Source organism: Aspergillus multicolor (genome assembly GCF_047715735.1).
Source record: "Aspergillus multicolor strain CBS 133.54 unplaced genomic scaffold BDW74scaffold_12, whole genome shotgun sequence".
Classification (NCBI taxonomy): Eukaryota; Fungi; Ascomycota; class Eurotiomycetes; order Eurotiales; family Aspergillaceae; genus Aspergillus; species Aspergillus multicolor.
In genome coordinates this window covers 440,279-465,375 of record NW_027395963.1, presented here as the reverse complement: position 1 = coordinate 465,375, position 25,097 = coordinate 440,279, and the positions used below count along the sequence as shown (strand labels likewise).

The following is a 25,097-nucleotide window of genomic DNA, read 5'->3' as shown; positions in this document are numbered from 1 at the left end:
CACATGGCATGACATGACTCGAGCTCTAAGCTGACGGAGCTGACAGGCTATCTACCATGGTTGACGACACATGGTCATGGCTTCCTATCAAAAAATCTTTCATACGTAGCTTAGAGCTGTAACGCTGCGATCTAGACACTCCCCGGCGATCTCCAGCAAGTCGGGGTTACTCCGCGTTTTACCATCTGGGATGATCTGATTAGGTGTCGATGGATTCATAGCTCCACGATCTAGCGCACGCTATGTATGTACATTTCCAGTAGCTAGTAACATCGCATCTCCGCTCGAAACCAGAGAGGTATAGTACAGAACTTGCAATATCAACGCAAATGCAAAGACGGCCGTCCTCCAGACATGCCAAAACCAGAAAAGCGCACTAAGTGCGCAACATATGCAGAATTAAATTAAGGGTATAAGAGGGTATGTCCCATGAACGCCGTTCTGAGATACCAGGGAGAATTAAAATGTTCAAATAAGGCCAACGATCTTCGATAGATAGGAAAAGTGTCGTCTAAATGTCATGTTCCGAATCATATAGAGGGCGCCCCAGGGTTAGGCTGCTTCAGCGAATTGAAGAGATACTCCGGAGGGAGCCGGCGCATAGAGGTCGGTCGGTCCGTTCCGGCTGCTTGAGGGGCCGCCATATACCCTTGTCGGCGACGCTGAATCTTATTGAAGATGACACCCGCAATGACGATCAGGAAAACGCAGCCAAGCGCACAGCAGAAGGCTACCAAGACGACGATTCCGTTCGAGCGATGTCCACCTAGAGGACTTATTAGCACTGATTAAGGCCTTATTCTCTGTATAGATAAGTACTTACTCTCTCTAGCGTAGGGGTTGTTGTTCTCGTAGAACATGCGCGACATGCGGCCGGGTTGACCATTGGATGTAGACGAGATGATAAAGGGAATCAATGTAGTACCGTTGAACAGCGCAGCAGAAGCGGTGCCAAAGTCTGGGATCGCAATTTGACCGGTAATTAACAAGGCAAGATCATTGTTCAATAGATCACTGTCGTCATGGTCATTGGCTAGAGGGAGAACGTCGAGTCCACTGATCACCGTGCCATCATCAAAGATTTCTTGTGGTGATTGGAATGCAGAACCATCATAGTTGACGACGAAGTTGGATCCATTGGTCGACTGTCCAGCAAGCCAGAATTGTGACATATCCCCCTTGGCTGGGCTAAAAGCCGTGACAGTACCTGGGATGGACGAACTTGAAGCTCCCTCGAAAACTTCCCAAGATTGCTTTTTGGTAGAATAGCTTGCGACAGCGGTCTCACTGCCTGCAACTGTCAGGTTACCAACCGCAATCAATGTGTTGTCATTGGCCCACTTGAGCGCGAGAACGCTTCCCTTGAGTTCAACTCCTGGCCTGTTCCACTGTTGGCTGTCGGTATCATAGTAGCAAATACCAGGGCAGCTGAGAGCACCAGCGGCGTCGAAATGTCCTCCCACATAAATCTCTTTGGAATCCGGACGAGGAGCAATCGCGTTCACGGACACATTTTCACCATTGAATCTCGAAGGCTGCTCCTGTGCGATTGTTCCGTTCTGGAGATCGTACAGCACCAGTCCATCTAATTCGGTGCTACCAACTGTTCCACTTATCGTACCGCCAGCGTACAGAACGTTGCTCGCAATAGCAAGAGCTAGAAACGTAGAGTTGCTTTCAATCTCAGTTCCCAGGCCGCTAATAGAGCCAGTGTTCCCATCCAAGATGGCCAGATTGCGCACGGTAGAATCATTGGTGGTCACATTAAAGTGGCCTCCAAGGATTGTCAAGTTGCGGCCGGAGCTTGTGTCATATATACCAGTAACAGTTTGACCAGTTGATTGAGTGCTGTTCAGCAGGGCTTCAAGTTGGAGTTCATCTTCTTGGAGTAGTGCCACCGCTCCACCAGCAGTTAGTCCACCTGACGATAGACTTCCGCCCAAGATTGTTGTGCCATTAAATCTTGCAAATGTTGAAAGATGACCCGTGAATTGTGATTGACTGACATTGAGGTTTTGAACCCAGTTTTTGCGCGAGGGAATCCACGCGGCGAAGCCGGTAACGGCAACCGCGGGATAATCGTCAAAGGCGAGCAGTTTGTCAAAGTCACCGCTTACAGCAATGATTGTCTCATTGAGATCGGTCGAAACATTCAGAGGAAGCGCAAAGACTCCTTTGACAGGCCCATTGACTCCGCCTCCAAGAGCTGACCAGGATTTGGAGTCAAATGAATAGGAGGCGACATAGTTGAGGTCGTTATCTCCGTTGACCGTTCCAGTGAAGTTGCCACCAGCATAAAGTTTATTGCTTAGGACCGCCATTGTGTTTACCTCGGAGTTTAAGCCGCCCTGGGGCATGGCAGTAGCATTTGCATCCTGCTCAAGCGAGAATACGTTCTTGATGTTGGAACTTGAAAAATTGCCTGCAGCATAGATCACGCCGCTATGGGTCACTAGGCTCTTGATGGATGCGTCAGAATCTAGCTGTGCTGTTGCGCTGTTGATTGTTGACTCCAGTAGATTCGCAGTGACGTTATTCGAAGTTGGGTCCCACTCAAATAGACCGTTCAGTTCGATGCTCGTGTCGTTGGACGCTGAAATAAGCTGAAACCTGACTCGAGAAGCCACAACAGTGATATCCCCTTGGCCAGCAACTGGGCTTAGCGTCACGCGTGGACGGAATGAATCATCGCTAACGTCTACAGGACCGGTATAGATTTCATCGTACTTTTCGTAGTTGTTCGTCTGATAGAGTTGCTTCTCGATGCGGTCCGTAGAGTCAGCCTGAACAGTAGCCGTCACATTGACAATTCCTCGAGAGTCGCAGGTGTCATCCTGTACACAGCCGGGAGTAGACATAAGGATAGAGTAGTTGCCGGAACGCTGGATGTTCGGCTCGAAAACAACATATGTGCTGGCCGCGTTAGAGTCGGTTACTTGCGCTGTTAGATAGTCATTAGGGCTATCATCTCCTTGGGTGACAGTCCACGATCCAGAGACATCAGATGTAGAGATATCGCTACTGTTGCCGCAGGTGGGTTCGTTGAAGTCCGTGATAGCATAAGTGAAAACATCTACATTTGTTAGTACATGCGCAGCCAAATCGTCTCCTACTAGACTCACCATTTGTGAACACTTCAATGCCATTCAACCCAGCGCCAGTGCCATAATAATCCCGAATCTCGAACATGAACCCGGTCATACCAACCTGGTTGACAAATTTGAAATCACGGTACTCCTCATCCGAGCTGTCCGAAAGTGAGCAATACTGGTCACAGCTAACATCATCACCGGTGGAGGGATCCGTATAGGTCAGGTTCATGATTCCGTTGTCGGGCAGCCGTCGAAACAAGAAAGACTTAGTACCCCTTCCCTCGTAATGCGTGTTGTATACACGGAGCCTAGTCGGACTGAAGTTGTAACGCATGTCTGCGCGCCAGTAGCCCAGTGCATAGTCTGCCAACAACCATGTCTCTCCCGCACCCCCGCCGCCACTGGTTTGACAGATAATGTTCTTGGGGTCGGTAAACCCTGTCCTTGTAGACGTAGTACTAGAGGTAATCGTTGCGTTTGCTAGATTGATGATTTGTTCTGTGCTCTCTGTCGAATTGGATGAAGAACTGGTCGAACTTGATAGATTCGTCGAGTTGCCGATATCGTCGAATGAACCACCAAAGATGATATGGCCATCGTCATTTTTGACAATTGAGCTAACCGGCCCGTTGAGTCCACCAAACGACAAATCCGTCCACCCGTCGCCAACAACCCAAGCCGCCGCATTCGATGTATTCCCTTGTGTGAAAGAGCCGCCAACGTAGACGGTGTTGGTTTCCTGGTCGCAAAGCAGTGCCGACACTGAGCCCGAAAGCCCGGGAAGTGTTGTCACTTTGTTCGAGACCGGATCATATAGCGCGAAGCCCTGGGCCTTGTCGTTTCCTAGGCTGGTAAAATTCCCTCCGACATAGATCCCAGCTTGTGTACCGTCCTGCTTAGTGAAGGCGCACATAGCACGGATTCCGGCGTCGGTGGTAGATAGTGTGGTAAGGATACCATTCGGAAGAGGAGCGAGGATAGACTGGGAGTCATCGTCGCCGACTTTCGCGTCTCGTTGTTCGGCGTACTCGTAGAAGGTTACGGCGTCGAAGTCACCTGTAAGAGCAACCTGTCCAAGGCGTGAGATGTCCAGTTCCGGGCTAGAAACTGGTTGAAACGATAATGCAGAGATACGAGACAATTGACCCAAAAGCCATAGCTGTAGAGCTGTCGACGAGCCAGCCGTCGCAGGTCCAAACAGTGAGGGGCACCTCATTGTTCAGGATCGCGACGACAGGACAGCCCGAAGTATCGCAATGCTTCTATAAAGGAGACTCGAACGAAGATGTTATCCCGCAAGACATTCAGAAAGGCATAGGGAGAAACACGAAGATCGAGTTCAGCTCGGCAGATTCCAAGTCACGTCGTCGATGGCGTTGACGTATCGCAGGCGAGAATACGAGAAAAGGAGTGACCGGGTAAGGAATGTGGAAAAAGAAAAACCAGTAAGAATCCAGGAAACGAGAGTATATAAAATAAAACAAAAGCAAGCAGCAGAGTGTAAATGCAATATTAACAGTGGCCAGAAAAGGAGCGAATGACTGGAAGAAGTTGGATGGGCCAAACGAGTGACATGGCAAGAGCCTTGGTTTGCTGGTGAAGCGTAAAGCCTGCTGCCTCTCTCTCTCTCAGTTCAGGAACAGCGGGACGGGACCTGAGCGAAGGTTCCTTGGGCCCGTTGCGGCAGGGAATTACTTTGGGCCGGTCGATCCAGCCACTGCCAATCACACGCAATCCTCACGGGTCTGGTCCGGCCTTTGCGCGTCACAGTGGGGTGGGATGATGTCCCACGCTGAAACCTGTAAACAGACACTTTGGACACCGGTTTTCAGCCATGGCCATGCTCCCGAGTTTATGTAGCTTCATCTGCAATGACTCGTGTGCCCTCCGACACTCACAGCAGTCGTTGCACCTTGAAGCGGGTAACGGAAGGGATGGAGGGCTGGTTGGTCGTCCTGCGCCCATAGAATGTCGTGAAACGTCCGAGACCGCGAGAAATATGAAGGGTCATGCCCAAATCGGCCGCCTCGAATAGGCTGGCTGGCCAGGCCGAGCTACTATTTTTGGACTTGGGCTCCTCGCATTCCGAGTTCCCGCCTCGCGAGATTCACAGATGGAAGCCTTTGAACCTATATAGGAACGAACAAAAACGCTGGGGTGTTTGCTGGAGGCTTGATGGTTGAGACACGTTCGCGCTTCTCGAGCCTCTCAGATCCTTGGGCCAGACTCGCTCCTTGCTTCACCCCCGCAGCAGAAGAAGTTTAAACAAACGCCTGTGTTTCAAATTAGCCGCTCCGCAACCCAGCTATCGACCGGCGCTTGGATCTCGAATCTCGATCCTGGCTTCATGTATCCTGCGCTTTGAAGGTTTGCTCCGGCCCAGAGCACTAAAAGGAAACAGTGTGGTTGTGAATGATCACCTTGTTCGGAGCGCTGCTCCTCTAGGTCTGGCCTCGGAGAGCTGGGTATTTCAACCGTGATTATAGTCAGCATCCACAGGAAACAGTCAGCTCAAGGAGCAAGAGCCTATCTATGCATGCATTTCGATAACTGTTCGGCCTGAGATTCGGCCTCCGAAGCAAGTACTGTTCTGAGGGCAGCTGGTCGTCGAGATTGTGAAGAGACCACTTTCGAGACAAAGTTTGCATTTATATTGCATTGTCGGCGCAGGCGGTATACCTAACCTAAGCCAATCTTCTGATCTTTGGAACATCAAGCGATTCCTACACACAGCCATTGACTACATCAAAGGCCCAGTGGAGATACTGCATTAACAAAAGTGACTCCAGAATCACCGTGAGCTAGACATGAATTACTAATGTCTCTAAATTGGAGCATTTATATATATGCAGTTGAGTCCACCGGAGATATGGAAGGCAAGTTGGATAAAAAGTTTTGGACTGGGTCACAAAACAAGCATGATACGGAGTACTCTCTCGAGCATGAACCTAACATATACGTATGAGAGGCTTGGGGTCTGCTCTTCTTCATGACCTTTTCCTCAACTTTTTATCGAACGTATGCTCTTCACTAAGGTCTTCGAGCAGCACTCTTTCACAGCCCTCCATCCAGCGCCTGGCAACGGAAGCCGGCACTACCAGCTATTGGGATATTCTACCTATATATAGTCTAAACTGCCACATAATGACTCGAGCAAGAGCATCTAAAACGCGATTTACCTTGAAGAATTGATGGGAAAGAGGCGGAGCGAAGCTTCCTTGGGGCCAAATAGTGCTTTAGCGCCAAAGTCTCGTTTCAATGGAGTCGCTCAGATTGCTTCTGTGCGAATCATCAATCTTACAAGCTCAGCTTGCGGGTCTGTTAGGCTGACCAAGGCAATTACTAGCATGCTGAATATTGGCTGTTGCTTAGCCTCGCTGCCATCGCGATGATGGCCCCGAGTCGGTCTGAGCCGCAGTCTGCTAAGTACTGCACCTATTTAAACAAGGCTGGTGCTGCAGAGGTCTGCTGATTATTCTTGTACCATCAATTTTTTACCTTGGCATTCCATACTCTATTCCTAGGCCCGTCTCATTGGTCCTCTCTCATTATGGTCGTTCTTCTTCCTGCGTTGGCGTCTTTGCTCTTCGCCTCGGATGCAGTGGCTAGACCAGCAGTTCCAGGCCGCGGTCCGGTAAAGCAGGGAATTCGAGCTCCCGCACACCGATATATCCCTAGCAACAACATAGTCTCGCGGGATACCGGTGCAGTATATCACATTTGGAATGGCGGCGGGTGGATTCTGCCTGTGTTAGTTGGGGGCCAACAAGTCTTCCTAAACATCGATACTGGCTCCTCTGACCTGTATGTCTCAAGTTGAAGATTGACCCGTGAGCAAAAGCTAACTTGGGTGCTAGATGGACAGCAAGCACTCTGATGCCCGAGGACCAGCAAAGCACTGTTACTCGGGGATTCGTGTACAACCCTAATAACAGCTCAACATCACGAGAGGTTGAAGGTTACACTTTTGGCCTGGCATATGCAGATGGCTCCGGGGCTTCTGGGCCTGTGTACAGGGATACCGTCAATATCGGTGGTGCTATTGTACCCGACTTTGCGCTCGGAGTTTGCGATGATCTGCGATACGGCGAGGGCAGCGACGGCACTCGCGATACCGCTGGACCAGTTGGTCTAGGCTTCGGAAAACTCAACTCGATTCGGCCCAACCCGCAATGCACTTTCATGGAATGCCTGGAGCCGTACGTCCCAGAACCCATCTTCGGCACGGCTTTCAAGCTCAACAACACTGGCTTCATCAACTTCGGCTATTCCGACCCAGAGGCGTACACTGGCGTCTTCACGGAAGTCCCCATCGCCAACACTAGCTCCGGCAACGAAGGCCAGTGGATGAGCCTCGGTGTCAGCTTCGGTTCTGGCGGCGACCTTTTCGACGCCGACCCTCTTGACATGGACTTCGACTCTGGCACCGCCTCCCTATCCGTTTCGTCAGACATAGCTGCCGCCTATTGGGCCCTTGTTGAGGGCGCTGACGACTCTTCTGGATCATGGGAGTACCCGTGCGGCACTGAACTACCTGATCTCGACTTTGTCTTCTCGAATGTGACTCATGGTCCTTCCACGGTGACCATCCCCGGTCAGAACCTTAAGAACGGCGATGGTACCACAGGCATGTGTGGCACCTGGATGAATGTCGTTGACGGGCGTGGTAATGCAGGTGTCCCGTTCTACATTAGCAAGTATATTGTCTGGAACCAGGCCAAGCCTAGCATGTCTTTTGCTGATCAGGTCAACTAATGGCGAGAATCTCTGGGAGCCATGCTCCGTCTTATGTACTGTATTTTGAACATTTGTTGTACTTTTCCAAAATGTGTATATTGGGATTATATATGGCACGCATCAATGGTGTATGTAAATTATGACCAAACTCCACTGTGAATAGCAAGGAAGAACATCCGTCATCAAGTGCCTGTACGTCGTGGATACTGTTGAAGCCTGAGGAACCAGGCATAAACACTAAGCCCCTTTAGTCGGGAAGTGGCCAACGCGACCGCAACGCGACTCTTGATCCCGAGATCCATGCAGATTCATTCGGTTTGAGCTCGGTTTGGACAATCAAAAACTTTCTACCTCAACACCCCCTCTCTATAGGCACCTGCTACACCATTCTTGCTCGTCGCCTTACCCTCAACGAACTCTCTTTACAGTTTCTTATCCTCCAAATCCCCGTTGATTATCCAAGAGCTCCCCCAAGATGTGCGCTTCACCCAAATTCGCCCGTCCATCCCAAATGCTGACTATGGTCCCAGGGAGAGCTTCGATAACATTTACCTTGACCTCTCAAAGCAGTCCGGCAAGTGCAAGCTTGCAGAGACGGGCTTGGGTTGGCGACCTGCCGGCGGCGGCGACACTTTCACACTCGATAGCAGCAACATCGGCGCGGCTCAATGGAGCAAGGCAGCGAAGGGGTTTGAGCTGAAGATCCTATCGCGCTCATCGGGCGTTATCCAGCTTGACGGATTTGACCAGGAGGTAGGGGCCCCGGCCGGTTTTCATTCGAACAGTGGTCTTACGATGGATTTGTAAATTCTAGGACTTCGAGCGATTGAGCAAGGCATTCAAAATCTGGTACGGAATCAACGTTGAAACCCGAGAACACGCCCTCCGAGGATGGAACTGGGGTAAAGCAGAGTTCACAAAGGCCGAGCTGGCCTTCAATGTCCAGAACCGACCCGCATTCGCAGTCCCCTACTCCGAAATCTCGAACACAAACCTTGCCGGCAAAAACGAGGTTGCTGTCGAACTCTCCCTCTCCGTTGACCCCAATGACTCGAAGCCCGCCGGGAGCACAAAGAACCGCGGCCGGAAAGCGGCTGCTGGGCCGGATGAATTAGTTGAGATGCGTTTCTACATCCCTGGAACGGCGGTGAAGACGGAGAACGGCATCAAGGAGGAGAACGCGGACGAGAAGGATGGAGAGGAAGGCGGGGAGAATGGCGAGGAACAGAATGCCGCCAACCTGTTCTACGAGCTGCTTATGGAGAAGGCAGAGATTGGAGATGTGGCTGGCGATACCTTTGCTACTTTCTTGGATGTTCTTCATCTCACGCCCAGGTATGTCCCGTGCAATCGCTTGCGCTCCAACATAGTGCTAATCCTTTCTCCAGAGGCCGGTTCGACATCGATATGTACGAGTCCTCCTTCCGGTTGCGCGGAAAGACATACGACTACAAGATCCAGTATTCCTCCATCAAGAAATTCTTCCTGCTCCCGAAAAACGACGATACCCACACTCTTATTGTTCTCGGCCTCGAACCTCCCCTCCGTCAAGGCCAGACCCGTTACCCTTTCTTGGTGATGCAATTGAAGTTGGATGAAGAGATTAGCCTCGAGCTTAACATGACGGATGAACTTCTCGAGTCACGTTACAAGGACAAGCTCGAGTCGCGCTACGAAGAACCCATCCACCAAGTTGTTACAAAGGTTTTCCGTGGTCTGTCAGGGAAGAAGGTCATCATGCCATCGAAAGACTTTGTCAGTCACCACGGACACAGTGGAGTCAAGTGTTCGATCAAGGCCAACGAGGGTCTCCTATATTTCTTGGATAAGAGCTTGATCTTCGTCCCCAAGCCCGCTACCTACATTCAGATGGAGAACGTTGCTGTTGTCACAATGTCGCGTGTTGGCGGCGCCATCTCAGCCAGCCGAACATTCGATATTACCGTCAGCCTGAAGGCCGGCATGGGCGAGCATCAATTCAGCAATATCAACCGGTAGGCCGAACTCGCCCAGGCGATTCCCCATTTATGTGAAAGCCATACTAACATCCGTCCAGCGAGGAACAACAACCCCTCGAAGAATTCTTCAAGGCCAAGAACATCCGCATCAAGAACGAGATGTCGGACGACGTACGTTCTCTCCACTTTACTTACCCTGCATACCGTCCCAAACTAACTTCCAACCCAGACAAACGCCCTGATGGCCGCAGCCCTAGACAACGACATGATGTCCTCAGACGACGAAGCCGGCGCCCGCCCCGACCGCGGCTCCGCAGACGAAGACGAAGAGTCCGTGGACGAGGACTTCCACGCCGACTCGGACTCGGATGTTGCAGAGGAGTATGACTCTGCGCACGAGAGTAGCGGGAGCGGAAGCGATGCGGAGATGGACGATGCGTCTGATGCGGGCGGCGACGAGGATGCGGACGGCGATGCTATCATGTCGGAGGAGGAGCGGCCAAAGAAGAAGTCGAAGACTGGGAAATAGGCTGGGATTGATGGATGGTATGTATTTTAGTTTTCACACACGAGGTTTTCTTTTGGGGGGGGAGTTAGTCTTCTATCTTAATAAAGGTATGGTTTATAAAAGGAATGGCATGGCCGTTTTTATTGCTCAGTTTATTTGCTTAGGGCATTACAGAGTATAGCTGGCTTGCCATTAGGTATTGCTGGGATTCTGACCAACCGCGGGCTGCTTCAGATCCCAGACACATTTATTGAATGTGCTTTCACAGAACTTCAAAGTTTGCACCCACCGGAGGATATCTGACCTGTCTTCGGGTGCTGCGTTTGCTGCATGAACTAGCTATCAAAACGTATTCGATACGAGGCTACAAGCTGGATTCGAGGCCAATTCGCATACAGTGACATACCTACTACCATGATCCGTACTCCCTCTGTAGTACTCAATTGCGAGCTCCAGCTCAACCCCACAATTCCTAAATAAGCAGTATGCATGTTTAGTTGGAGTCGAGGTGAGACAAATGGGGTCCTGATTACACTGTCATCCAGTGCTATCATGATGGATCGTGACATGCTATCCATAGGTGGTGGTCCTGTTCGTAACCTTGGACAAGACTTAGATTGATAAGAGGAGCGTGACCTAGAATTGGAGATCTTGTCAGCCATTTCCCACCAATCGATGTCCATACTGTCAAGACCATGTCTCAGTAGCAGAACAATGTTTGAGACATGGCCTTATGCTATTCGACACTCGACGTGGCTGAGAGTTTGACACCCTCTCATGCCACCAGGAAGACGTAAGCAGTCGCAGTTCAAGAAATGTTGCGGTGAACTTGGTTGAACCCCGGACTGGATGAGGTCAGGATTGATAGCACTTGCTCATGCTCTGTGGGTTGAGTGCGTAGGACAGTATCGCTTATGGGACGTCAACGTCCAGTCTAAACTCGGGTTGTTCGCGGCCTGCATTAGTACTCGGGACAAAGACGGGCGAGGGCCTGCGTGGGCCTAGCGAATAGGGCTCAGGCTACATGTACCTGGCATATGCGTATGTGTAACCTTGGCTTGTCTTGCCATGATGGCTAATATCTGATGTCGAATGGCTGGTTGAAGACACGCGAAATCGTGTTGGTATGATGTGGTCCCGATGACCAGGATATGATAAAGACATGAGAAGTCTGTCGCCTGAGCGCACTTAAATTCAGGACATATAAAAGCAGTCCAAGCCCAACCTCCTCATCAGCATTCAGCCGTTTTTTGCATACTCCAAAGCGATCAACGGGCGTTTTCAAGGTTATTCCTGGTGTGACAGTCCGGCGGCGTCGAAGCGGCAGTGATTGGCTCCAGGGATCTGCCCTGTAATTTAACCCCTGATGCTGACAGCCAGAATACCAAGATACCGCCCAAAATCTTAGCGATCTTCATAGGCCTTTGTAGAACCCTAGGAATAACGTCTGAACATCCAGGGCTCTTGATTGCTTGAACCAGGAGGTTCGTCCTGGGTTGTTGGTCCGGGAATCCATGGGCGGCGTCTCGTACCACCAGGCGCGGGTACTAGACCACCATCTCCGAGTTGAAGTAGCACATAACGGATTTGCATTTTGCACCAGCTCAGTTGCTCCGCGCGAGAGGCGACATTTTAAATATGAGCATGTCAGAATGCGCCGTTCCATTGGATGGTCTGGTGCGGAAATTGCGTGGTTAAGTCTGCGTTGGCAGAACTGGTACTGTTCATCTCAATCTTTGGGTCGCCTCAGGGGCTGGTGACTACTTGGGATAGTTCACCATGGGAAGGAACAGTGAATGGGCGATTGCCTCAATTGGAGTCCAGTCAAAGGAGATCAGATGGTAGAAAGACATGTCTTCTGTAAATCCCGTAGGCCAGAGGAGCGTCGCTGCTAAAGAACTAGTTTCCTAACTGAGAACCCCTTTCTTTGGCTAGGTGGCTCTGGCTCTGGCTCTGGCTCCCGACAAATGCTTCTTCAATTCACCCCGTCCGTCAACTCCGCAGGTCCAGTCCTTCGACCCTTCCCCCTGTCCTCACCACCACCACCTTATTCTCTTCTCTCTTTCAGCGTCCTTTTTTTTTCTCCCTTAATTTCTGTTAGAAGGATCTGTTTTCTTTCTGATTCTGATTTCCAATTTGAGCGGACCATCTCCCTCGTGGATCTCAGTGCCTTTCTTCGGATCTCCTTTTCCAGGTCAACGACTTTAGAGGTAAGATGGCTTCTTTTTTGACATCGTCACTCTTTTGTCCCACAGAGCATCTGCGGGAGTTGTGGTTTCATCCGACTTGCTGGCCATTATCGCTTCGAGCTCCTCCCCTTGATCCCTCGCTGCAAGGACTCGGTTTGCTAACTCAGAAGGTGCAACCTGTTCAGGGGAACTTTCTCTCCAGCGCTCGCTACCTCACGCCTCCACGCTCGCTTCCATATCACGTCCGTTTTCTTGCACAATGGGTAAGCTCAGCGCTTGCGGATTTTCTTCTTATGCATATACGCCTGTCTGCCTATTCTTTGATCCCTGAAATCCGCGTCCGCATCTGTTACTCCCGGAACACCCCTCCCGTTACGGCCCAAGATTATGCCTCCATCTAGACGACAGAGTGCGCATGGGCGCTCGCAGATAGATGCTTTGAACGTCGAGCATTCTATGGCAGGGAAATCACTTCGCCCAGAGAGTTTCTCGTATTCGACGCGCATTAGACGATCATCCGAATATGGCACCCAGGCTTCTACAACTGCTGACTCCATCTTCTCCCGTTTAGCTTCACCACCTCCCAGCAATGGCACTCCTGCCACCGCCTCTCCGCCCAGCAGCAAGCCCGGATCTCCTTTCGTCGAGCGCAGCAACCCAATGGGTTCCGGAAATGCTCAAACGGTCACCTCTAAGGACCCCAAGGCTGCTGCTCAGGCTGCCACCGACATGAAGAACGTGGTTCGCCGGAAGTTGACCGGCTACGTTGGTTTCGCCAACCTGCCCAACCAATGGCACCGCAAGAGCGTCCGCAAGGGATTCAACTTCAATGTGATGGTTGTTGGTGAGTTGCACATAAAGCGAACGGACCGGCGAACCCGATCCGCTGACGAGCGTGCTAGGTGAATCTGGACTCGGAAAGTCCACCCTTGTGAACACCCTGTTCAACACCTCTCTTTACCCCCCCAAGGAGCGCGCCGGCCCCAGCCACGACATCATCCCCAAGACCGTCTCTATCCAATCTATCAGCGCCGACATTGAGGAGAATGGCGTTCGCCTTCGCTTGACCGTTGTCGACACTCCCGGATTTGGCGACTTTGTGAACAACGACGATTCCTGGCGCCCAATTGTCGAGAACATTGAACAGAGGTACGACGCCTACCTTGAGGCTGAGAACAAGGTCAACCGCACCAACATCGTCGACAACCGTATCCACGCCTGTGTCTACTTCATCCAGCCTACCGGTCACTCTCTGAAGCCCCTTGACATTGAGGTTATGCGCCGGTTGCACACCAAGGTCAACCTGATTCCCGTGATCGCCAAGGCCGATACTCTGACAGATGATGAGATCTCTATGTTCAAGAAGAGGGTATGAACGCATCTAATAGTTTCGAAATCGCTGTTCTTATTGCTAACGAACTTCTGCAGATCCTCGCCGATATTCAGCACCACTCCATCCAGATCTTTGAAGGTCCACGCTACGAGCTCGACGATGAAGAGACGATTGCTGAGAACCAGGAAATCATGTCTAAGGTTCCTTTCGCCGTTGTCGGTGCCAACTCCGAGGTTAGCACAGCAGATGGCCGCAAGGTCCGTGGTCGTGCCTATCCATGGGGTCTCATCGAGGTCGACAACGAGGAGCACTGCGACTTCGTCAAGCTGCGCCAGATGCTTATTCGCACCCACATGGAGGAGCTCAAGGAGCACACCAACAACCATCTGTACGAGAACTACCGCTCCGACAAGCTCACGCAGATGGGCGTTGCCCAGGACCCGAGCGTGTTCAAGGAGGTCAACCCTGCTGTGAAGCAAGAAGAGGAACGTGCTCTGCACGAACAGAAGCTCGCCAAGATGGAGGCAGAAATGAAGATGGTCTTCCAACAGAAGGTAGCAGAGAAGGAAAGCAAGCTGAAACAGAGCGAAGACGAATTATATGCTCGGCATCGCGAGATGAAGGAGCAACTGGATCGCCAACGCGCAGAGCTAGAAGAAAAGAAATCTCGCCTCGAGAGTGGACGGCCGATCGAAGAAAAAGGAAAGAGGAAGGGATTCTCTCTTCGTTAAGCAGACGCCCTTTTGAAAGCCCCGACAGTCCTATCCAGCACAGCATGCATAAACCACCAATAGAGTGTATGGTCCTCGGAGGCTCTCTGGTGGTTCTACGTTTGATACTCCACGACTTGTCGATTTATCGAGCGCCCTCTACAACATCCCGCCTTCTTTTTTTCGTGTTTTTCATCGTTCTTCACGCTCCCTCTAACCCGCCTCTCTTATCCGTTTCCAGTAATGACTGAATCTAATTGAGTGGACCGAGGAGGGAATGGATTGCCTCGTTGTCTTTGCCTTGGGCTTATACAGGAGATGCACCAGACCGGAAGGGTCACTTTCAGATCCTTGGTGAGTCTGGTCCTGAATTTGCAAGATGATGCACGAGGTGGCGGCCTGCAATCCGCCTCAGGTTGGGAATTTACTGCCTCATGTCCACAATTCACTTCTTGTTATGTACTTTTGCCTACGCTATACCTTGTTCCCGCCTGCTTCTATTACCCTTCTGTGGTCCAGTGCTGCTACCGTTCAATATTTGTTGCACCTTTGTCTCTTCTACACATTTTAGTGAGATCACCCACCCTCGACCATCTTTCTGGACGCTTTCCTTACCTCTTACTCTGAGTTTGTCGTGTTAGTCTCAATTTGAAGTTCTAAAAGCACAACTCGTGACAGAATGGGGTTTGTGAGCGCGTATACTCTGTAGAGACAAAAAAAACTGTGCCCTATTTATCAAGGTAAATAATGGGTCGATAAGATACCAAAATATTGATATAAGGGCGTTGTAAGGAGTTGCATCATCGAGCGACGTCACCGGGTCCGCTGATATACAAAGAGGCTCCCGAGGGTCAGGCTGGCCAGGTTCCTAGAAAGAGCTTCCCCGTCCGCCGGCACACACCAAAAGCAACTTTGTCCGAAACTAACTGCCGCCTCCCCGCCCAGCCTCCCTCGCAAAGACAATAATCTCTCTTACTTACAAGACCGATTACTCCTCTGCTCAATTCTTATCCCGTGTCGTATCCTTTGTTTGATTTACCACCCGCCGCCCTATAGTCTGTCGTCATTGACGGGCAGCTTCCCCTCCCTCGTTCTCCAATCTCCGCGCTGAGGCCACCCGAACACCTTCCACGTCAACTACTTCATATCGTCAGCGAACTCATCCTCGATGGCTCCTCCTCCTCCGTCAAATCTGCCACTAGTCGAGCGACTCAGGGTTCTCGCACAGACGCTGCAGTGAGTTCTCTTGTTTCTACGTGTGCGCTTCGTTACTGACCGAGTTTCGTGCTTCAGGTTTGCTTGGTTCGTCGGGTATGTTTTCCATCGATTACTCTTTCAATGCTGTCGATATCTTCTGGGGTCGCCTGTATAAACAAGCTGCTGAAAGCTTTCTCATTTTATTGGCGTGGTTCCTCTGACAGCCTGATCTTCGGCTGCTTGCCGATTGTTCTGAAAACCAGCGCTGACCGACATTAGGCATGTGACGCTGCTAGCCTCTGTCCTTCGCTATCTATTTTCCTATGTCTCCTTTAACTACTACTCCGGCTCGGCGCAGGTGTCTTATCGCCTGGCCTTTATATCTGCCGCCGTTACCTATGGAATTGTCGTGTACAAGGGTCATATCGCACGTGGCCGCCTTCAGGGTAGCCTTCCCAGCGTCTTGCTGAAGCTTGCAGGGGACGAGAATGTTCAGTACCTCGGTGAGTAGCCGTTATGTAGGCCAATTCTTTTTTCCTATTCCAGGACTGACAATTTCGGTTCCAGGAATGGCTCTGGTGTGGCTCTACTCTCGCCAGATTCCCCTTGCTCTGTTGCCTTTCAGCGTCTACTCCGTTTTTCACGTCGCTACTTACACTCGTGCCCACCTTCTCCCTACTCTTCAGCCCCCGAGTGCAGCGGCTGGATCTCCCGGCCGTGCCAATGCGAAGCAGTCCCCATTGGCAGAGACCATTGGACGATTCGTCAAGCAGTACTATGACACCAGCATGGATCTTGTCGCTGGCTTGGAAATTGCGCTCCTGTTCCGCTTGCTAGTGGCTATCGTCACTTTCTCCAAGGGCAGCTTCGTCCTTCTGTTCATCTACCTGGCCTTCTTCCGGGCCCGCTTCAGTCAAAGTTCCTTTGTCCAGCAGGCCGTCCGCCACTTCACCGCAAGGGTTGATGCTTCCGTGTCTCACCAGGGCACTCCCCCTGCGGTGCGTCAGGGCTGGGAGGGTTTCAAGGATGCCGTGAACCAGGCTTACCAAGCTACCGACGTTAGCCGCTTTACTACCGGAGCAGGCAAGAAGCCCCAATAGAGGGCTACCGCATATACAAGACGATATTGGGGTATGTAATGGACGGCATCAGGCCAACAGCCGGATTACTTGTCTGTTCATGAACCCCGCGTTATTCGCTATCGTCGAGTCTGTCCGGCCATGCTGACGGATACCGTAACTGATGAACTTACGAACCGACTGAACCATCACTCACCAGATATATTGAGATGATGGCCCAGCGACGAGGCAGACGCCTTACGAGCATTGTGGATTAGAAAGAGCTATGAGAGACTGTACTCCGTATACAGTGCTGCTTGGGGATGAAATTCGACGGACTGAGTGTTTTTATCAATGTTGGAGCCATTATAGGCCATGAGGAGTGATGTCCTCTCCGAAGTTTCGTTTACTCGTTTTTGTTCTGTTTCATTCTATTATCTATCTTGAATGCGTAAATGTGAGATTTTCTGAATGCTTTGAGCCGTACATTGACACAACCGAGTGGTCAACAATTGACCGGCCGTGGGCCATCAGTATAAGTAGGAACTATGAGCAGTGTGCTCCAAGGTACTTCTATACTACCCTAGTACCCATAAATTAACTGGTAAATGATTATTAAACCCAGGAATTTGGTTGCGGTCCTGGATTGATGCTTATGCCTGAGGCGCTGATCGGGCGGCGGAGAAAACGGAAGACCGACCAAAATTTTGGAGCCTCTCAGCGGACCAGCGGCAGCATTACCGTTGTCTCAACAAGAAACCGGCAATGTTGATATACTTGCCCCTATATCTTTGTTGACATTTTTCTATGCTTTTCCAGCCTGCAAATCTTCTTCGCTAAGCGCCGCTTTCCTTCTCGCCCGTCGCCTAGTGAGGCCCCCAAATTGACCCGGCATCGCCGCATCGCAACTTACCGTGGTCTCGCCCGCACCACGATTCGTTGGGTTGCGGTGTCCTTGCAATGAGCTTGACTTCGCGCGTGTTCAGCCTGTTTACATCGACAGAGCAGCCCGCCGATATCACTTCACCCGCTGTTCCTTCGGTCACTTCCCACGATGCTACCCACACTGCGCCGATAAGGACGTTAACAGATACAAATGTTCACAATGGACCGGTAGACTCCGAAGAGGAGGAGCCTCGTCCTCCATATCTACATGTACGATGCTTCTGTCATTTCATGGTCCGCTCGTCTATTTTCAAACAAGGCGTTGCGCACCCGGTTACCAATTAGGCTAACTGGGAATTCCTCAGGCAATGCTCGCTGGTGGTATTGGTGGTACCTGCGGTGATATGCTTATGCATTCGTTAGATACTGTCAAGACGCGGCAACAAGGCGATCCTCATATTCCTCCCAGATATACCTCTATGACGTCGTCATATGCGACAATATACCGACAAGAAGGGCTTCTGCGTGGACTGTATGGTGGAGTTACGCCTGCCCTGATGGGCTCGTTCCCGGGGACACTGATCTTCTTTGGTGTTTATGAGTTTACAAAGCGGAAGATGCTGGACGCGGGGATCAATGCCAATGTGGCATATCTTTCTGGTGGTAAGGAGCCGTCGCCAGTTGGTTTTCACATGCTTGATACTGACGGATTGTCGCATAGGATTCTTCGCAGACTTGGCTGCCTCGGTCGTTTATGTTCCTTCGGAGGTCGCGAAGACCCGACTACAACTTCAAGGCCGCTATAACAACCCGTACTTCAAATCCGGCTACAACTACCGCTCCACCGCAGATGCTTTCCGCACGATCGTTCACCAAGAAGGATTCTCTGCGCTCTTCTACGGCTACAAGGCTACGATTTACCGCGATCTTCCATTCTCCGCCTTACAATTCGCATTCTATGAGCAAGAACAGCGACTAGCGAAGGAGTGGGTCGGTTCCCGAGACATTGGACTAGGCTTGGAAATCTTCACAGCCGTTACGGCTGGTGGAATGGCAGGTGTTCTCACCTGTCCTATGGACGTGGTAAAGACGCGGGTTCAGACGCAACAGAATCCGCCAGAGCCTAGTGCGGCTCCAGCACCCAAACCCTCGGTGGAGCAGAAATCAAAGTCCGGTATTCAGTCACAATCGCGATCGATTTCCACGACAGCACCTGCGGCATCACCCGCACCGCCCGGAGCATTGCGACTGGACAATTCGTCTTTCTTTACCGGCTTGAAGATGATTTACAAGACAGAAGGAGTTGCAGGTTGGTTCCGAGGTGTCGGCCCACGCGGCGTGTGGACCAGTATTCAAAGCGGGACGATGCTGGTCATGTACCAATACCTGCTCAAGCAGTTCGAAGCGTTCAGCGAAGCAGACGACACGAACCCCCTTTGAGCTACGCGCTCTTATGATCCGAGACCATTGTGGACGGCGGACGATACCTTTCGACTGTAGATATAGTGCATTGGATGGGATGGCTGCTTGGTAGGGCGTTTGCGGGATTTTTCGTTTCTCTTTTCTTTCGCCTTTGTGAACAGCATGATGGCACTCCCTCTCTCCTACCCTGTACACGTGTATATACACTGACCTGGGAAGCCATCTGATATAGACTACTAGAATAGGTAATTGTACAATAGAATAGACTGATCGACGTGACGTGATGGATGGTTGGATGCTATGGAGATGGTCCCAAACGGGAAAAAGCGGGGGCGCGATGTAAACAAAGGCGGGACGGCGGTGATTGGCCACGCGCAACTACGTCGCCGTCGGCGACTTGACCTCTCGCCCTCCCTTCTTCTGCCCTGCTTGTTATTATTTGTTGTTATTATTATGCCTCTGCTCCCCCAAGCCTAGACTACATTGCTCCTCCATTTGTTCACATCACTTCGCGATCTAATCTGACCCTCCCGTCCCTTGCTCTTTTCTCTCCGCTATCGCATGGTCCGCGCGCATCGTCATGTCTACCGGATTGCCCTACCTGCACAAGCTGCGCAAGGCGCAGCTGACTGAATTTGCTGAGATCACCGACCTCCAGGAGTAAGTCGCACATTCCCCGCCAAGTATCGTATTTCGCGCGCTTTCGCGATGTCGCGTCATCGCCACCGTTGCTGATCCAAGTCTTCATGTAGCTATGAGGACGACACCAAGCCTGAACTTGCTGCCCGACTCGATGAGCACCTTCAAACGAACAGCTCTATCTTCGGCAACGACGAGCGACTGGCAGATTATTACCGCCGCTCATCGCAATCGCATGCGTCTAGCGGGTCGCCTTCCAAGAGGACCAGCAGGACGAGCAGAGCCAGTAGAGCCAGCAGTCTAGCCGACAACACGCCCATCAAAGCCGAAACCGTCAGCTCAGGCGCTGCTTCGGTCACCCGTTCAGCTCGTCGACGACCAGCAAGGACCAAGGTGGAAGCCACTCCATCGTATGTCGCGATTGACCCCATTGGCGCGGGTCGCGTAATTGGCTAATGACGTTATCGCAGGGAGGTGTCCGTTACTTCACCTACACAGGCGGCTATTGATGATGTAGCTGCTCGAGACCTCGCGGCCGAGACTTCTGCGCGCCCGTATGCGGATATCATCTCTCAAGATCGCGCTGAGCGCACCCCTCGAGGCCCGCTGGTAGAGGTTGTCGCTCAGAGTGCACGATTGCCACCATCGCCCGCCGTCGTCACTGAAGCAATTGAGCGTCAAACTACCGAGTTGCGTAAGAGCATCGGCGATGTCTGGGAGAAGTCTGGCGTACAGGAAGGCTCAGATGCGCTACGCTCAGCTCTCAGCAGCGTCAAGGCCGTCGAGGTCATCGTCACTCTTCTCGAAGCATTCAGCGTCATCAACCAAGTTTTACCGTGGGGCTACGCCGCTACGGTTCCCGCAATTGATGCCATCCACACCCCCGCCATCTCGATCAAGGTTCCCGACGTCTTCATCCTCGTCGACGGCTTATTCTGGGCACCCGTCTCACTCTGGCTTCTGACTAGCGTTCTATTGCCTCTGACAGCTGCCTATTTCTTCAACATTAGTCTCCAGGTGGCGCAGTCCAACAGCACTGGCGTCCAGACCCGCCGCAGCAGCAGCCTCAGCCGCTCTAACCAGTCAACGTTTGATCCGCTCAGCTTCAACATCGCCAAAGCAATCATCTCCTATCTTGTTTACGCGCATGGATTCAACTTCTGGAACCTGTTTTCCGGCTACGCGCTGCAGGCAGTCAACGCGTCCATTCCCTTCCAATATACGGGTATCCTCACCGGCTCCGCTATCGGCGTTATTGGAACGCTGTATGAGGCTATTTTGAGGAAGTAATCCGCTTTCCCCGTCTCAGGCTCTTCTCTCAAAAGGGCGATGGATGTACATCATTGTGGTTGCGCGATGCTGTAAGGGGCTATTGTTGAGTTTCGGTTTTGGTTTTGACTCGAGTTTCTGTGAAATTCGCCTTGTCGCGGGAGTACGTTGGGGTTTTGATTCAGGGGATACTGATTTGCGTTATGCGCTGTTATGTTCTGGGAGAATCCGTCATCAGCTAGCTTGAGTCCTTGGTAGATCAGTCTTACTTGGTCTCGGTATTTTTTGCGCGCTTTATTGAGGCGACTGGACGCGTTTCTTGAATGCATGTACTTTGATCTTTTACCTTGCCTATGCTTATGCTACTCTGTAATGCGATTGTTCCTTTCGCTTGGTGTTGGGATTACTGGGACGCGTTTACTTGTTCTTGTGTGCCTATTTTTGTTTCATATGTACCTACGGTTTGTTGGTATATATTGGATTTTAAGACGGGTTTCGGTATTCTTTGCTCTTGCTGTTAAAGACGTCTTTGATTGTATTCAGCTTTCTGGACTACGCAATCTTCCAAGCTCATCATCCATACATGTTAAACGTAGGTCAGATCCATGTAATCTTCCCCTTATCTATTCCAATAACCATGCTCTGCTAAATGAGAAAAAGTCTATCTAAGTAAAAGATTCATCTATATATCCTCGACTCTATATCCGCAAATATAAAGCGTCTTTCAAATCCAGACCATTCCAAATCATAATCCAAATCCTCAACTTGGCCTGAATGCACCGAAAAATATTGCCGCGTCGTCGCCTCATAGCCGTCACCTAGCAGCCCGCTTCAACCTCTTCGCCAACTCGACCGTAAATAGTACTGGCGAGTTCGTCTGCACGCTCACAATCTCAGCCCGAATATGGTTGCTCGTACTGATTTGCCCACCGATCTCGGTCGTCCAGTCGTCGACGTCCCATTCAAACCCAGAGGTCGTGATGCGCGCTGGCCCAGAAAGCGGAATGATACCGACGTTTTCTTCTAGCAGATGTGTTTCGTGTGCTTCTCCGTTCTGTGATTGCGGATGTGGCCGATTCGCCCTAGGCACATAGATTGTATTCTGCCCCGGTTGAAGAATAAACGTTATACTCTCTTCCGAGATGAGGTACAGTTTCCCGTCCCCTTTCGTCTCGGCCTGATTCTGGTTCATCATGTACAGATGGTGGATCTGCGAGAATGCCTGGTCGACGCGGCCGCCGAGGCCGCCTAATATGAGGATCGAGAGGTGACCCTGGCTTTCTGCGGGAAGAAGGTCTTTCTCATGTTTTCGGATATACCGTAAGCTCTTGGTGAAATCAGTTGAGTACTGGTCGGAGTCTTGCACGATGTTCACGCCGAGCTTTGTGTAATGCGTGCGGATCTCTGGGCGGATGGAGTCCAGGTCGCCGATTATTGTTGTTGGGAGCTGCGCATTGTTATTTGGACTGGCTGGGCTGGAAGAGGGGTTTTGGAGATGGATAACGACGTACGTCTGTCTCCTTCGCGCCTCGGGACTTCGCCCACTCGAAGAATCGGTTCGCGCCGCCGTCTGCGCAGACGGTTGCGCGGGCTGTTGGTGTCGTTAGTTTTGCTTTGCTTACTTTCTGACTTTCAAGGTGATTGCCAGTGGAGTAGGAACTCGAATCTGACCCCTTGTTGCATGCTGACGGGAGCTGAACAGAGGCAAAGCAAAGCAAGACGTACCATGTTTTCGCAGTACCCGGAGCGCAGTCTCGTTAATCGGCTGATTTAGAACGACCAGGGCGAATGGCTGCCATGACTCTACTTCGTCCTCGCGGAAGAACTGCGTTGGGTCCCACTCCATGGCTATGCTGACTTGTTTCTGGTAGGTTGTCAGATTTAAGCCTCTCTTGTTATTTGGGGTCCATACCTAGCTCGGTAATTCCTAGTCTTTCTCTAAGATGTTTAAGCAAAGCTTATATTATATGATAGGTTGGTAGATGCAGGTATAGAGGGATCGGGGCACCGAGTAGATCGATCTAGCAGGGTGTTAAAAAGGACGATTCCCGTTTTGGCAAGTGGGTGTGCTTCAGCTGCTGAGTCAGCGAGGGATATCCGTTGTTCATGGGACCAAGTTGTGTCACGTCATCTTTCAGCATTCTGTTTGAGTAAGGTATGACGCTGAGATTGATGGTATCTACATCTAGACACAGTATGGTGATGATCAACGAGTTTCAGTCAAGTTATGCTAGGAGCTGGCTCAATGGCTAGGTTGGTTAATGGTTAGGGCTATGTACTACGTTTCGCCAAGATACATAACGCAATATATATCCAAATGTTGCTTGGAAGCAGGTTTATTTAAGGTTGCCTAGATCTCATCGATGCACGTAGAGATCGCACTATGTATAACCTTGGGCCGAAGAATGGTATATCAATTATAGAGGCCTTGCTGTTTACTGACCGGAGTAAGCTAACGCTTCAGTGCTGGGCAATTGGAGGCTGATAGAAATGTGGACGCCTTGGCCTTAATCGGGAACTGTAGAATCTCTAATTTCAAATCGAGGTAGAGTTATATTATTTTAAGCATAACTGAGCAAGCATTCTTTTAAAGCAACAAATATCCATCCGAGCATCCAGACTCCGTCACGAAAAAGCAACCATTAATAGTCGAGTACAGACAAGGCAACATAGTAACAACAAGTGAAAAGAAACGTCCGTGCAATCATGAAAGCCGTAAGAGTGGTGCCTGCTCCATGAATTAAGACCAGGCCTTTTAGGAAGGCAGGCAGACGAATTGCTGCCTCGAGATGGATGTGGTCGACTATCGGAAAGCAAAGTAGTGAGCCATGGCTTCGTAATGGAGAGCTGCGTCTTTGTTCTTCGAGTCGGCGCTGGTGCTGGCCTTGCTCTTGTTCTTGAAGAGCCACTTGCGCTTGGCCTCTTCCTTCTCTTTCACGATGGTAGAAGTGGAGGCAGCTGAGTAGGTCGACGAGGCGTCGTCAAAGGTCTTGGTGGAGGACTTGGTGGTAGTGGTAAAAGGCATTGTTGATTGTTTGGTATGGAGGACTCGGGAGAGGAAGAGCGTTATTTTGGAGGAGTTTGGTGGGTTAAAAGCTTTGAGGTCCTTGAAGTACTCGAAATGCTTGACCGACTTGTTTGCAAATCGTTCTGTGAAGATGATGTAGTATGTAGATCTTTAGATCGTGGATCGGAGGAGCTCGGGCGGGAATGAAGATCTTGTGTTTGACTGTATTGATGCTGAGGATGATGATGATGATGAGAATCTAGACGAGCATTCCACCCCTTATATATCCATTTCTCGAGTATAACGGAGTCATCTCACAGCAAGTCGGTCCCATCCTTTACTCCGAATCCTCATCGGAGTTGCCAAGCATACAAAGAGTCGACTGACTAGATTCGAAGCTTAGCAATGGGGATTTTGGCAGGATGGTCCCCACACACCTTGATCGCGGGCTAGTCCCATCTCATCGTTTTAGCCTTCTGCCGGGCTAGGCCCATGCAGCAGATGGGGCTCGTTCGCATGGTGACGATGGCAGAAGAGCGGAGGGCGTGCGCTTGTGTGACTCAGGCCACTACGGCGTCTGTTTTGGGCTTCGTTTCCATCAATGTGGATGTCTTTTTGATGGGTCTGCCTGAGCTAAGAGCCTAAGCCGCGCCCTATGAGAGACTTCTTGTCTAGCATTCGTAAATGGGTCGTCAAATATGTCTGTTCTGGGAGGACTCGTCAAAGCCTCCAGGTTGGACCTGCTGGTCTGGCTGAATGAATGACTCAGGTCTCAGCCACAGCCACGACCACGTATTGGGGACCTCGTGTGAGGCGCCAACAATTGACTGGTGATGCGAACCGTTATTACGAGCTCGTATTCGAGCCAGTCCGAGAACATAGGTTGGAGGTCAGTGGTTTGCAGCATTTGTCAGATTTGCTGATGAATCGATCTACTCCGAAGCTCTACTCCGATACTATTGAACTCCGATAACACGGGTCGACTCCGAGCTACCTACAGATTCAACTCACGGAGTAAACAGGCACCAGATGTCATTATTTTTGCGGCCTGGATCAGGATTTAAGGGATAGTCTCCGCCATTTCGTTCCATTC

The 25,097-nt window shown here is 51.0% G+C and overlaps 9 protein-coding genes across 9 annotated transcripts; 6 read left to right on the top strand and 3 right to left on the bottom strand.

Annotated features, from left to right (window-relative positions):
- Positions 1-143: 143 nt before the first annotated feature.
- BDW74DRAFT_20251 (putative cellular morphogenesis protein (Rax2)) lies at positions 144-4,774 on the bottom strand. Its single transcript, XM_073732187.1, has 3 exons — positions 3,123-4,774; positions 824-3,073; positions 144-766 (listed from the first exon to the last, which is right to left on the bottom strand). The coding sequence occupies exons 1-3, from the start codon at positions 4,306-4,308 to the stop codon at positions 531-533; spliced, it is 3,672 nt and encodes a 1,223-aa protein (XP_073583922.1). The 5' UTR covers positions 4,309-4,774; the 3' UTR covers positions 144-530.
- Positions 4,775-6,581: 1,807 nt separating this feature from the next.
- On the top strand, positions 6,582-7,863 carry BDW74DRAFT_20235 (uncharacterized protein). The gene is made up of 2 exons (XM_073732186.1): positions 6,582-6,896; positions 6,950-7,863. Exons 1-2 carry the CDS (start codon positions 6,643-6,645, stop codon positions 7,845-7,847), a joined length of 1,152 nt encoding a protein of 383 aa, XP_073583921.1. The 5' UTR covers positions 6,582-6,642; the 3' UTR covers positions 7,848-7,863.
- A 277-nt stretch (positions 7,864-8,140) lies between these two features.
- On the top strand, positions 8,141-10,849 carry BDW74DRAFT_153206 (FACT complex subunit POB3). The gene is made up of 6 exons (XM_073724483.1): positions 8,141-8,306; positions 8,360-8,582; positions 8,644-9,164; positions 9,218-9,823; positions 9,886-9,958; positions 10,017-10,849. Coding segments are annotated over exons 1-6 (1,725 nt in total). The 5' UTR covers positions 8,141-8,304; the 3' UTR covers positions 10,317-10,849.
- Positions 10,850-12,871: 2,022 nt separating this feature from the next.
- On the top strand, positions 12,872-15,162 carry aspB (septin AspB; the record flags this gene model as incomplete). Its single annotated transcript, XM_073731013.1, has 3 exons — positions 12,872-13,328; positions 13,387-13,853; positions 13,913-15,162. 3 exons carry the CDS (start codon positions 12,872-12,874, stop codon positions 14,546-14,548), a joined length of 1,560 nt encoding a protein of 519 aa, XP_073583919.1. The 3' UTR covers positions 14,549-15,162.
- A 255-nt stretch (positions 15,163-15,417) lies between these two features.
- Positions 15,418-17,269, top strand: BDW74DRAFT_153201 (uncharacterized protein). Its single transcript, XM_073724482.1, has 4 exons — positions 15,418-15,763; positions 15,821-15,838; positions 16,004-16,227; positions 16,292-17,269. Exons 1-4 carry the CDS (start codon positions 15,696-15,698, stop codon positions 16,822-16,824), a joined length of 843 nt encoding a protein of 280 aa, XP_073583918.1. The 5' UTR covers positions 15,418-15,695; the 3' UTR covers positions 16,825-17,269.
- Positions 17,270-17,542: 273 nt separating this feature from the next.
- On the top strand, positions 17,543-19,426 carry BDW74DRAFT_20158 (putative mitochondrial carrier protein). Its single transcript, XM_073732185.1, has 3 exons — positions 17,543-17,937; positions 18,033-18,330; positions 18,389-19,426. Exons 1-3 carry the CDS (start codon positions 17,743-17,745, stop codon positions 19,105-19,107), a joined length of 1,212 nt encoding a protein of 403 aa, XP_073583917.1. The 5' UTR covers positions 17,543-17,742; the 3' UTR covers positions 19,108-19,426.
- A 120-nt stretch (positions 19,427-19,546) lies between these two features.
- On the top strand, positions 19,547-21,565 carry BDW74DRAFT_153197 (uncharacterized protein). Its single transcript, XM_073724481.1, has 3 exons — positions 19,547-19,749; positions 19,842-20,138; positions 20,199-21,565. The coding sequence occupies exons 1-3, from the start codon at positions 19,670-19,672 to the stop codon at positions 21,016-21,018; spliced, it is 1,197 nt and encodes a 398-aa protein (XP_073583916.1). The 5' UTR covers positions 19,547-19,669; the 3' UTR covers positions 21,019-21,565.
- Positions 21,566-22,986, bottom strand: BDW74DRAFT_153195 (thiamine diphosphokinase). The gene is made up of 4 exons (XM_073724480.1): positions 22,910-22,986; positions 22,723-22,861; positions 22,509-22,588; positions 21,566-22,444 (listed from the first exon to the last, which is right to left on the bottom strand). The coding sequence occupies exons 2-4, from the start codon at positions 22,841-22,843 to the stop codon at positions 21,812-21,814; spliced, it is 834 nt and encodes a 277-aa protein (XP_073583915.1). The 5' UTR covers positions 22,844-22,861; positions 22,910-22,986; the 3' UTR covers positions 21,566-21,811.
- Positions 22,987-23,800: 814 nt separating this feature from the next.
- On the bottom strand, positions 23,801-24,463 carry BDW74DRAFT_178193 (uncharacterized protein; the record flags this gene model as incomplete). The annotated part of the gene is made up of 2 exons (XM_073729135.1): positions 23,801-24,147; positions 24,442-24,463. The coding sequence occupies 2 exons, from the start codon at positions 24,461-24,463 to the stop codon at positions 23,801-23,803; spliced, it is 369 nt and encodes a 122-aa protein (XP_073583914.1).
- Positions 24,464-25,097: the final 634 nt, after the last annotated feature.